General features: G+C 46.2%; 1 protein-coding gene across 1 annotated transcript in view; it reads left to right on the top strand.

Annotated features, from left to right (window-relative positions):
- The window catches only part of Lipg (lipase G, endothelial type), a 22,421-nt gene extending 11,390 nt beyond the window's left edge, over window positions 1–11,031 (top strand). The window contains exons 5-10 of the mRNA XM_055622934.1: window positions 1,378–1,599; window positions 2,391–2,633; window positions 3,251–3,371; window positions 4,382–4,600; window positions 7,105–7,209; window positions 9,083–11,031. Coding sequence (XP_055478909.1) covers window positions 1,378–1,599; window positions 2,391–2,633; window positions 3,251–3,371; window positions 4,382–4,600; window positions 7,105–7,209; window positions 9,083–9,104 — 932 coding nt within the window. The 3' untranslated portion in view covers window positions 9,105–11,031. The remainder of the gene's footprint in view (window positions 1–1,377; window positions 1,600–2,390; window positions 2,634–3,250; window positions 3,372–4,381; window positions 4,601–7,104; window positions 7,210–9,082) is intronic.
- Window positions 11,032–13,341: the final 2,310 nt, after the last annotated feature.

Below are 13,341 nucleotides of genomic sequence, written 5' to 3'. Positions count from 1 at the left end.
TAGCTGTATCTCTGGCCTGTACTCTGTAGATGCTGTTAGTTCTCCTACCCACAAGTGCCATAAACAAAATTTTCTTATGAAAACAACCAAATGTTTCTCAAGGATAAAAGCATTCTGAAGTTTCAACACTGTTCAGGATGAAACAGGACCCATACATCTTATTCCTTAACTCTTTCCACGTATTTTTTGTGCATTTGTAGAGCAAGAAGCCTTCCTGGTTGGGGCATATCCAGTTTGTATAATCACAGCTTGATAATAACAAAAATAATTTAGACAACTTCATCTCTTAATTTTTCACATGAGCTGTATAAATTGAGGCCTGAGATTCCACTTCATATATGATCCCAAAGAATAGGAAAAATTCTCAGTGTCCTGGTCCACAAACCACTGACTTTCAGGATCACCTGGAGAACTGATTTACATCTGTACGCCAGTCCTGCCCAGTGGGTTCCCTGGGGGCTGGAGGCTCAGAGATCTGCATTTGGCTTTCTTTCTTTTAAACAATGCTGTTATCTTTGTATAGTTCAGACTGAAAAGACAGTGTTAAGTCTCAGCCTGTTGTGTATACTTGATGAGTTCCCCCTCCATCTGCTCTCCTGATGTATCTGCATGCAGTTGACTACTTGCCTGTGTGACCTTCCAGTGTTTTTTTTAGAATACATGTTTATAACAAACTCCCTCATATGATCTGAGCAGCCTGGAATGGGAGAGCCAGTATCCCGAGTAGAGCAGTTTTCATGTTCAACACAGAAGGTGGGGAGGCAAAAAAAAAAAAAATCTTTCTCATTGTGCCTGCAAAACAGAAGGCGTAGTGAAGTCCTGGCACTTGGCTTCTCACTGTGTTGAGTTTTAGAGATGCTTTTCTCCGCTCATCCATACCTGGGCCTGGGCCCTGGCCTGACTTGTAATAAAGGAAGAGGAAGAATGAGTCTAAATACAAGCCAACAAGCCTGGGGCAGGGTTCTGCTGTGGAAGGTGTCTAGGGCCAGATGACTGGGATGGGTGGCTTGGGTCGGAGGCGGAGTGTAATCTAGAACAGCTCTAGTTCTCACTCTCTCTACCTTCCCAGAGTTGATGGCAGGGTAAACCTTGTGCTTAGTGCACTGGGCTGGCCGGGGCATTGGGACACATTGGGGATTCAGGAAAAAAACAAAACAAACAAAACGCTGGTTCTATAATTACAGGACTTAATTCTGGTGATGACATCCCAGTCAGCCACATAGGGGTTCCTTTCTATTTTAATTTTTTTTCCAGGCTGGTGGCATCTAGATTTGGCTGCTGGGCTCAGAGCATTTCATTCTGTGTACTTGGCCTCTAAGTCAAGACTCAACGGCGTGATGCTTCTCATTAAGTCGATTTTGGCTTTCCCTGCTGCAGGTCTGGACCCCGCGGGACCCATGTTCGAGGGGGCGGATATCGACAGGAGGCTGTCCCCGGATGATGCAGACTTTGTGGATGTCCTGCACACCTACACCCTCTCCTTTGGCTTGAGCATCGGGATTCGGATGCCCGTGGGCCACATTGACATTTACCCCAATGGCGGCGACTTCCAGCCAGGCTGTGGATTCAATGACGTCTTGGGATCTATTGCCTATGGAAGTGAGTTTCTACTTACCTGTCTTGTGTTTGATTCGCTCTACCCACCTTCTGAGTCAGCCTGAGCTGTTAGTGCAGCCAACAGTTCAATTCATCTTTCTTTTCTCTCCCCACACTGCTGAGTTATACTGCATGGCTGTTACCAACATTCACCTTCTTGCTCACGCTTCCAGACCACAGTTATTACTGATTAATTTTATTTTTTTCCTGAGTCAGGGCCTCACTATGTAGCCCTGGCTGGCCTGGAACTTACAGACATCTGCTTGTCTATGCCTCCCAAGTGCTGGGATTAAAGGGGTACCACCATGACAATTTTGTGGGGTTTGTTGTTTTGTTTTGCTTTTTTTGTTTTTGTTTTTGTTTTTTGAGGCAGTTTCTTATGTAGCCTTGGCTGTCCTGGACTTGCTTTGTAGATCAGGCTGGCCTTGGACTCACAGAGATCTGCCTATTTCTGCCTCTCTGATTGCCGGAATTACAGGCATGCGCCACTGTGCCCAGCAAATTTTGTGTTTTTAAGTGTTATTTATTTTTTTTTAAACAATCCATGAATGCTGGGATCAAACCTGAGTCTTCTGGAAGAGCAGCCAGCGTTCTTAACCTCTGAGCCATCTCTCTAGCCCTGTCTCTGTATCTTACTAGGAACTTGGAATACCACTGAACCTACCTTAAGATACATACCACCAGCCTCAATAAACCTAACTATCACTGATGAGGTGTACATTGATTGCTGATTGAGTGGTGGAATCATCGAGAAGTCGTTCATATCATGTGCTCCCTGTCCTCTGTTTCCTTAGCAATCACGGAGGTGGTGAAATGTGAGCATGAGCGAGCTGTACACCTCTTTGTTGATTCTCTGGTGAATCAGGACAAGCCGAGCTTTGCCTTCCAGTGCACAGACTCCAACCGCTTCAAAAGGGGTATCTGCCTCAGCTGCCGGAAGAACCGTTGTAGTAACATTGGCTACAATGCTAAGAAAATGAGAAAGAAGAGGAACAGCAAAATGTACTTAAAAACCCGGGCTGGCATGCCTTTCAGAGGTAACTTACGTCCAGGCTCCCAGATGCCGCTTAGCACTGTTCCTCCTTTATACTCTCTTGTGGAACAGGGCATGTAGCAGCCCAAGAGCTGTGGTCGTTTAGCGTAAAAAGTTATTACAAATCAGATCACATTGTCCCTACCCTAGTAAAGTGCTCCTTAGAAGTCCAGGGTAAGGACTCCTTTCGTGATGTAATCATTATATCAGAATCTTAAAATTCTGTCTTGCATTTAGTTTTTCAAAACATGTTCGTGTTCAGTAGATGTGAAGCAAAGTACATAGGTGATTGAGGCAATTAGGTTTTACTTTCATCGTCTGTTTACAAGATTTTGTGAAACAGCATTTTGTATACGAAGACCTTGAGACTCAGAGAGGTTTCTACCTTGGTCCTTAGTCCAGCGCCACACAGTAGAAAATAAGTAGCCTCAAGTCCCCAAACATCTGATCCCCAAGTTCAGGCCCCTTCTTCAGTGATGTCTTATGCTGCCAGGGAGAACAAGACCAGAGTCAGCTGAGGCTAGACCAGGCCACCAGGCTTCTTGTTTCTAAAATTCAGTGTGCTGAGTGACTCCTGACAGGGCAAGCAAGGCTCACAAAGGTCTTTGTGCTGTTGTGCAGTTTACCATTATCAGCTGAAAGTCCACATCTTCAGTTTCAAGAACAGTGCAGACATCCAGCCCACCTTCTACGTCACCCTGTATGGCAGTAACGCAGACTCCCAGAACCTGCCCTTGGAAGTGTAAGTACTCTTGGGTATGATTGAGAGCGTAAGGAAAGTGTTGGAAGAAGTACAGGAGATTCAGGTCGGCTTGCCCAGGGGAGGAGCTGGGTGGTTCTAGCTGGCATCTGTATCCACTCTTTCCTCTCTCATGCTGTGTGTGCTCCTTCGAGCTTGACTCAGAGGGTTTCAGGGAAGGAAGCTCCCAAGGTGAATCAGTTGTGTGAGAAACTGCTGGGTCATCTGCCCAGAAACTGCCGTTTCATCTCAGGCAACGCCTGCCACCTGAGGCTTTGGGGACTCTGGAACTCTCTGAACGCCATTTCTGGATCTTGTATAGTAACGGTCTGTGGGAGGGGTGCGTGGAGGTCTGTAGAAATTTTTTGAGCTCCCATGAGGTACAAAGCCTCCTCCTGGGATGTTGGCATTGTGAAGAAATACCAGTCAGCCAGGTGTGGTGGTGCAGCCTGTAATCCCAGCACTTGGGGTGGGGTGGTGGGGCTGTGGCAGGAGAATTGTGAGTTCTGGGCCAGCCTGAGCAATACAGTAAGATCTTGTCAACAAACAAATGGTAAGGAATAAGAAAGGAAGGAAGGCCATTAAAGTCATACTCGTAAGGGCTTAGTGTCTAACGGGAAGGCAAGGCTTGAGCATCATGCTCAAGCATCATGATGTGGCAAGGCTGTCCATACGAACTGGTAGAGGAGACAGGAGGAGGGGAGAAAGTGAGGCTGTAGCTTCTGGGCTGGGGGACAGCAGGGCTTCGTAGGGGAGGCGATGTGATGTTTTCTCTTTTCTGCTCTTGCCTGGTGTTGTCTCTTGGGAGTCAGTGGCACAACGGGAGAGCTGCTTGCAAATGGTTTTGATAAGAAGTCAGGCTCTTTGGGCAAAGTTGTCTGTCAGTGTGGAGTGCAACTCAGCTTCCTTCGTGGTCCTGTGAAGCAGGGGCAAGGAGGGCATGAGGTGGGCAGATGTGCCAGTTTCCCTGGGGCGGGGGAGTGAGTGAGATGCATTTCTCTCTTACCTTTCAGAGTGGAGAAGATTGGGCTGAATGCCACCAACACCTTCCTGGTCTACACTGAGGAGGACTTGGGTGAGCTCCTGAAGATCAGGCTTACCTGGGAAGGGATAGCTCATTCCTGGTACAACCTGTGGACTGAGTTTCGAAACTACCTGTCTCAACCCAGTAACCCCTCTCGGGAGCTGCACATCCGACGAATTCGCATCAAGTCTGGGGAAACGCAGCGAAAGTAAGTGTCCCTGCCAGTCTTGGTCTTTTCAAGAGGAGCGCACTGGGCTTTTGTGCACTGTCTTCTTTTGTACAAGTAATAGGCAGAGCCCTCCGCTACCAGCTAAACCTCAACTACTTTTGCAAGGATTATTACTCCCAGATAAGGGCTTCTGGAAACTGTCGTACATCTCACGTTGTGATCACAGTCCTCAGGAGGAGGGGGTGTGCAAGGGCCGTGTGGAGTTCAGCATTTGTTCTGTTTGCCAAGTCCTGTGCCAGCCTTGAAGTGGACTTTCCCTAGACGGAGCTCTCTGGGTGTGCTGCACTGAGGGGACGATTGGAGCATCTGGGTCCATGGGTGATGTCTTCCATGGGCCTGCACCCTTCCAGAGCCTACTTTCTCAGAGCATCGTTGTGTCTCATCCAGAGGTCCCGAGTCAGTGCTGTGCCACTGGGGCTGTAACTTCCACTAGCAGAGAGCTTGGTAGGCTGTCCCAGCTGGCGGCCTCTCATTTCTTTGAACTCCAAACTGGGAGATCCAGACCTTTATATATCAACTCTTGTTACTGTGCCCTAACTCTGCCAAGGAGGGCTCAAAGCCAGTGAAGCCTCCTCCTCTGCAGTGGTCACCATCAGCCTCAGGTTGGATGAAGCAGTCTGCACCCTTCTTCTTTTTCCTGTGTCTATTGTGCTTGGCCAGGCTGGCAGAGGAGGGGGTGAACTGCCATGTTGGATCCTTCCTTAGATTATTTAGTCTAGGAACCTGGGACTTGGGGATATTTTGAGTGGGTCGCTGTTGGCACTCTTCAGTGGTCTTGTACCTCTTTTAGTCCCCTGCACTCTTAAGTGCAGCCTAGACTGAAAGGTGTGATAGCAGAAATACAATCATCATTATAAAATAATTCAGATGTAGTAGACACTCATTAAATCACCATTGAGACAACAAATATGAGCAGCTTCCCAAATTGTGTTCAGATATAGGATTTCAAAAGGCAAATATTACAGAAACATTTGGAGTCAATTCTTCCTCTGCCCCCACCTTCCCTTCTTTCAAAGCAAATGGTTTGAAAAACTTGCCTTAATTATCTATTGGTAACGTGTTTTCTTTTTTATGTTTTTATGCCCACTAGTACCATCAGTATGTAGAATTGTTTTAGTTGCTGCTATATTTTCCATAATTGGGCATACTGTTTTATGAGTTGGCTTCAAACATTCAGATGTTATCTGAGGAATTTATCCAATAACCTTAGATGTAGTCTATCGATACTTAATTCTTCAAGGTGGTTGGACCAGTTCTCAATCTTGCCCCTTGTTTCCTAGTTTTCCTCTTTTGCTTCCTCACCCACAGTGGGACACTGTTGCCATTCTGTGAGGTAGGAGCAGCATTTCTGGTGTTGTATCGGTTTGTATTTTTCTGATTGTGAGTGAGTTAAGCTAAGTTTTTTTTTTTTTTTATAAGTTTATAAACACATAGGCCCAAAGGTGCTTAAACTCCCCAGGAAAGGTCCTGTGTCAGGATCAGAGTGACATATGCCCTACACAGGTCATCTGTGGCCACCACATTATCAAGGCCGTGTGGTACAGCCACAAACTGTTGCTTCCCACAGACTCTTGCGAAATGGTGATTATCAGGCCTTTGGTTTTCTTATGCTTTTTGCTGTCCATGTGCTGAACTTTTTTTTTTTTTTTTAGATTTAATTTTTATATTTTGAATTGTGTGTGTGTGTGTAGATGTGTGCATGTGAATGCAGGTACCCGCAGCTTCCAGAAGAGAGCATTGGCTTCTCTGGGCTGGAGTTGTGGGTGGTTGTGAGCCACGTGACCTGGGTGCTGAGGACCGAATTCCGTCCTCTGCAAGTGCAGTGTGTGCTCTTAACTGTTGAGTCATCTCTCCAGCCCAGACCTTTGCTTTTGATGTGTAGTTGAGTTCCAAGTGCTCTTGTCAGTATCCATAGCACTGTCCTATAGGCCTCAAGTCTGGTGGGAAGGCTGACCATTGATTTCAAAACCCCAGAACAGTTTCAAGCAGTGAAGCCTATTGTAAAGTAGAGCAAAACTTTAATATTGTAAGTCACAACAGTCACCAAAGCCACAGTCATGTAAAGATATGCCTTTGAGTAAGCTTCAGGGTGGTCAGGTTCCTGGGGATGTTGGCAGGACATTGGCAGGAGCTTCCAAGACCTCATGACCCCAAGTAACAGGCAGCCTTTTGGGAAAGTAGAGAAGAAAGTAGAAATGTGTGATCGAGGCTGCATGAGACTGAATCAGAAAGCAAGATTCACACTACCATTCTACAGCAGCCATGGTCAGCCATGCGCACTGGATGGGCAGTCCTGCAACCTGGTCAAGCTTGCAGCTGTGATGGTGAGTCTGCCTCAGCAGCAGGCAGTTCTGAGGGCCCTGGAGAGGATACAGCATGCTGGAAGGTTCTCTTTCCCTTTGCGGTGTACACTGAGTCCAGAAAGCACCAGAAAGCACCGTCTAGAGTTTTGTCTACAACCGTGGTTTCTTTTTTTCTCTTAGAATGACATTTTGCACTCAAGATGCTAAGAAGACTAGCATCTCCCCTGGCCAAGAGCTGTGGTTTCACAAGTGTCGGGATGGCTGGAGAATGAAAAACGAAACCAGGTAACTAGCATTTCTTGTGTTCTACGGGCTCATGGCCAATGACAGAAAGTCCCTCCCTTATAAAACTCACCCGGTGGAAGGTGAGAGGCAAACTCCTAAGGGAAAACATTAGGCTTCAGGAAATGTGAGTGTCCCTCTGTCCCTTGCTCTGTCTTATCCTCTAGGTGCTCACTGTACATGTACAAAGAGCTCCAGTGTTGGAGTCCATGGCTTCTCCCCAGCTCTGCTCACTACAGGAAGTGTACTTCCTGTACTTCCTGTATACCTCCTGCAGTGAGCAGAGCTGGGGAGAGGCCTTGTTTCCTGGCTTTTTCGGCCACTCTGCTGCAGTAGGCAGTGGGGTGCAAGGGCAAGATATAAACATACTTATTAGGTTTTTCTGGAACCCAGATTGTTATGATTGAGGTTAGTGGGCCTAATTTGCCCCACTTTAGGGCATAGGAATGCTTGTGTGTAGAGTCAAGACAGACGGGCTCTCTTGTGTGGTATCACATTGCTCGGTGTGAAACCACATGATTTCAGGTGGAGGAAGGCAGGCCCAGGCCATGGTATATGGCAGTGGGATCCTCGGTCGAGCCTGTTTTATGCCATCTAAACCACAGCACCTTCTGAAGATGAGGGAGACTGTCTCTAGCTGTTCTCACCTCCTGCCCCTTGCCTTCAGTGGAATACTGGGTGATAATCCTGCTTCGGAATGCTGGTCACTCAGCAAGTGCCCACTGGCAGCCAATGACTTGCAGAATCTATATTGACAGCCTCAGGAGGCAGGCATTACTGTCCCTGTGGACACTGAGAAAACTGAGACTTGGGAAAATGAAGTCTTTCTCCCAGGATTCCCTAGTGTGTGTGATGGGCCTTTTATTCGAAAGCTTGCTCATTTCAGTTAGAGAAGTTTCACCTGCCCAGGGAATTGGTACCTTTGCTTAGGTACCAATTATCAGGCAAGCCATGCCCAGGGATCCCCTGTGATTAACCATCTGCTAATCCAGCAGTCCTGACTGCACCCCCAGGTGATTTGGCTTCTATTAAGGAGCGTCAGCAGACCCCACACTTAGCAGTCACAGGCTTGTGGGGTCTGAAGACTTGCTCCCCCCGCCTCCGTTAAGGGCTGCAGTCCAGTGCAGGCTCATTTGATCTTCCTCTATCATTATTGTAACTCTTTTTGTTTGTATTCAAATTCACCTCTTTCCTGTGTACATTAATTTCATCAATACATTGTCTACCCCAGAAGGACTCACATAAGCGAGAAGGAGCTATCTCTTGCTCTCTTGCTATTTCTGTTCTAGCACGCACTAACTTATGTAACTTGGCTCACACTTTTTCTTTTTGGGAAACAAGCCAGCCCTTTGTTTCCTGTTCAAGGCACAGAACACAATAGGAGCCCAAGCAATAAAGGAACTATTAGGAAGTTATGGCATCCATGGTCACATGCATTTGCAATCAGATTTCTCTCTCCTGACATGAGCTTGTTTACTAATGAGAGACTAAAGGTCAGGGAGTTTCTATAGTTGAGAATAGAATTCAGGTGTCTTGACCCAGCCTTGTTTCCATCTTGCCACAGTAGAATATTGTGTGTTTCTAGATGAAGGCAAAGAAGTTTGATAGTTCTCCTCACGCTTGTGTGTATGTGTGTGTGTTGTGCAAGGCACATGAATGCATTGACTTATGACACGTGCACTTAGCAGCCCAGACAGGCTCCTATGGGTGTTTTTCACAGGGATCTTTCCATCTTCTTAAAGGCAAGCCAGTAAAACAGCCTGTCTGGTGTGCGGAACGCTCAGTCTTGGTTTACATCTTGATAGATACACCTTGGTACAGGTTTGCCCATTTGCTGGTGAGTGAGCTAACCTTGTATTGCCATGGTTCCTTCCAGGCCCTTTGTGGAGTTGGCCTGAGGGCTCAAGAAGTCCTGAAGTCTATGCCCACACCCTGCTGACACGCACACGGAGGAAAGTTACTGCTGAAGACCCCCTCGATGGAAGACCTCTGCCTTGATCCCGGTGCCCAGGAGGAGCTTGCTTGCTGGGCTCACCTCGTCTCCCCCAACTGCGACTTCTCTTGGAGAAACCTCTGCCCTGATAAAGTTCTAACTCCAAGGCTCTGTTGACACCTCAGGGAGCAGAGCCAAGGTTGTGTGAACACTGGACTATCCCGAGCCCTGTACACTCTTGGATGCTCTTCTGTTAGGTGAGCCCTGGCTTTGTCCAAGAGTAGGAACTCAGGCTCTGGCATGGCTCTGTGTGGAAGGTTGGCAGGTGCTTGGCCTCACAGAACCTTAGTGACAAGTCTTTCCCCAGGAGCTGGCTCATACCTTAGTGACAGACCTGTTACCTAGAGAGAGGACAGTAGACAAGGCTGGGGCTCTCGTCCTGCTGTCCTCCCGCGTGAGGTACTGATGGATCCTGGTTTTATCTTAGATATTCCATCATGCTCATCTTCTGAAGCTCACACTGTTGGCATTTCCTTTTACATTATTCATCCTTTGATTAAACAAACATTGGCCACGTCAACTAATTAGCACCAGCAGTAGAGACATGGCTCAACAACGTTTGCATGTGGAATCAATAGGATCAGGACCCCTGGAATCCCTCAGGTCCACTGGCCCGTGAGGATGCCTGTGGTTAAAGACAGGCAGGGCCAACAAGCAGGCAACAGGCTGATAGAACTGGGGCTCTGAGGCTTTTACATACCATTTCCTCTAAGGGCCATACTTGATCACGCTAACAGAACAGCAAGCAGAAAATCATGCCTGCAGGCCACAGCAGTGGAGCAAAGTCCTGCTGTTTAGGGAGCTAGACAGTATTGCTTGTGGTCTACGTAGCTGCCTTGCAGAAACCAGTCCCCTCTGACAGAGCCGGCACTAACATTTGATACGGTGTTTTTTCTTCCACAAAGTAGCTTGCTTTTATATCAGTGCCTTATCGGTTAAACTCCTGGGAAAAGTCCCCTGTTCTAGATCTTAATGTGAAGAATTGATAAATATGATACCCTAGACACCTTTCTACGGGTTTTTAGACAGCTTGCGTGTCACCTAATTCGAGTGCAGGGAGAGGCACTGCCGTTATCAGTCTTGTTTCACAAAATCAAGGCTTAGGGACGTTCAGCCTCCTGATTAGATAATATATCTAAGTGGTGGCGGGAGGAGGCAAGCTAAGGACCCAGTAAGGCTTCCTGGAAGCAAAGTTCATGAAATCCTTTCTGCAGCTCCACAAAGATATCTGCAACCATTTCGCATTAATATGTTCCTGTTGTGATAAGCAAGGGATTTTTTTTTTTTAACCAGAGCTATCCATAAAATCTAAATCCTTTCATTAATATACAACCAGAAGAACACATGGGAGAAGGGCTGAGTTCTTAAGGGTGTGCTGCCCGCTGGCGGGGGGAGGTGGGAGAAGGGTCACTCTCTGTATCTAGGTTTTTAATGGACATTCTTTGTACTGTACCAACTTTGCATCTCTGTTTCATGCCAAAGTTCTGAAGAGGTAACTAGCTGCATCTTAACACACAGTGCCCTCTCAACCCCCGAAGTGTGCTTCTGCAATTGCCCTCTAGCCAAAGTGAAGCTTGTTATTGGCCACACGTCCCGGTGACTTCCAGCTTCTGTGTTCAGTAATGGAAGCTTGGGAGAACTGAATCCTCTGTGAGTTGTGTATTTATCCATGTGGCTTGAAGCCTTGTTTGTATATCTGATGCTTTTTAAAAATGCTTAGACCACTATTTATTTCTTAAGTGTATATAATGTGTAAAGACAAAGATGTGCTTAGTTTTTACTTTAAGATTAACTGATTTCAAGATTTACAAAGTTTAATAGTAAAATTAAAAAAAAAAACCTATACAGCTCTCAGTTGTCTGGTAACTCATTTCTTAAAATTGGAAACAATATGGCTGCCTAGGTCTTGGGCTTAATACAGAATTACTTTAGTTTATTCTCTATTTGATAGTCACTGTTAGCAGGAAGTAGACAGCTAATTTATTGATAGATGGGAAGAAGAGCTACCTGAACTGCAGCAAGGAGACCCGAAGGTAGATGCTTTGAAGAACAGAGAAGGTTGGACATTAGGGGACATTTGTGAGCATGTAAGTTTGGTTGCATGAGCTCAGACAATGGTTTCTTAAACTGGGTGGAGGCTGATTTCTCTACTGAGCTGAAGTCCCTGGTGGGACAAGAGGAGATTAAGTACTTGGCTTTTCACTGAGCTAGCCATAGCATGATCTGTTCAGCCCTAGAGTCTAAGGTGTCTCCCTTCAGGTCCCCTTCCAGTAATGGGAAGGTGAGAAAGGAAAGAGGAGCTCAGCCCTTCTCTAGGGGCTGACCTGACAGTTGTCAGAGTCAATTGCTGGGTAGAATGAGAGGCTGGGAATTCTGCGTCTGTTCAGGATTCCCAGGGCCCAGCTGAAAGCCCAGTTGTTGGATATAAAAAGGGAAATTGGATAGTGCCATCTGTTTATCAGAAATTGTTCTCCCCTGGAGGCAGGGGATAAACCAAATAGCTGTTTAAACAAGGTGCCTTGCAGTAAACATTTAATACAAATAGTATACATTGTACTCAAATTTTAGTATACATAGGATTTATTTATTTTATTTTTTATTAAAAATAGAGTCTTAGTATATCTCCTAAGCTAGTCTTGAACTCACTGCTCAGTATGTCTTCCAGGCTGAACTAAAACTCATACTCCCCTCCTTGGATAACAGCCGGTAGAACTATGCTTATTAATTTTGATGTGACCCTTTAAGTTGAGGTAGGTTATATAAATTTGACTTTATTTCTGGTATTCAATGTTAAAACACTTTTAAAATATTTTAAAAAAACATTAACAAGTTAGCACTTAGTTGCAAATGACTTTTCCTATGTGCCAGCAATACTGTGTGGCGTTAATACCACCCAAACCTAGAACTCACTCTGTGATACAGTCTGTCTTCAAACCGGAGATTCTTTTGCCTCAGCCTCCAAGCGCTGCAAGTACAGGCGTATGTCAGTATATTCAACAATGCAGTGTGATTGCTACCAAATCCTGGGTCTGTGCAATCCTGGCTTAAAACTCGTAGTAGTTAAAAAAAACAAAAAACAAAACAAAACAAAACAAAAAAAAACTGTGCAGTAAAAGCAGCCACAAGCACCCCCATAAGCCGGCACGGCACCTTGAGGTTTCTTCCTTGACGAAACTGAAAGAGCATGTATGAGTGGTCCCTCAAGAGCAGATGTGTTTACTGCAGCGTCTTCCAGGGGCATGGGCACAGTGTGGGCACAGTGTGGGCTGCTTTAGGGTAGCTCTTCACACAGCACTGTCTTCTACAGTTGCATGCTAGCTTGTCAAGGCACCTTGACCTTCAGGATCAGGCGCAGTCAGGTGACCAGCATCAACTGAGAGTCCACAGCCATGAACTTCCACTGATCCAAGCCTTTCTTTGAACTTCACATTCATGTTCTTCTAGCACTAGCATGGTGGTACTTATTCTCATGACAAAACCATCTTTAGAGGAAATGGCCAACATGATTCTAATACGCTCAGAGCTCGGGCTAGAAAAATCACACAATAGCTGAAGGACTGATGTGAAATTCTGAACCCTAGTCACCACCACACCAGCGTCATCTTGAGTCAGAGGTCTGAGCCTCCCACAGCATGGGATATAGACGGCACATGTTGCAGATTGGAGTTCTTTGTACCGAATGCTCACCTGGTCCACTGCCATATTGATCAGAATCTTAGGTCCAGAGAAGAGGTTGACCTTCTTACTACCTTTGGTCTGAAACATCAAAGCAGTGTCAGGAGGACCCAGTCCTGTGCCAGCCAACTGCAGCACTAGCAGCCATTGGATCAGAAGACCAAGGCTGTCAGCAAGGTGCTGCTGCCCAATGGCCGTGATGTTGGGAGAAGGCATGGGCTTATTTGTGTCTGATTTGGACACACACACGTTTTATTTGTTTAATGGCCTTCATGAGGTCCTCTTGGCACACACAACCATGCTTCGAGAAATCTTCTTATCCTAACAATTCTACTTTTTCCTGGAAGAACACAATCCCATACCAGGTGAATCCTAACGGCAAAAGGAATCACACTCCCCCTCCCCCATGATAACAGCCTTCCTGTCAGGGCCAGAAAACCTCTTTTTGTTTCTTATTAACCACCATC

Source organism: Psammomys obesus, unplaced genomic scaffold, assembly GCF_907164565.1.
Source record: "Psammomys obesus unplaced genomic scaffold, mPsaObe1.curated_primary_1811, whole genome shotgun sequence".
Lineage (NCBI taxonomy): Eukaryota > Metazoa > Chordata > Mammalia > Rodentia > Muridae > Psammomys > Psammomys obesus.
Note: the sequence above shows the minus strand (reverse complement) of the source record. Positions and strands in the feature narration are given on the sequence as shown.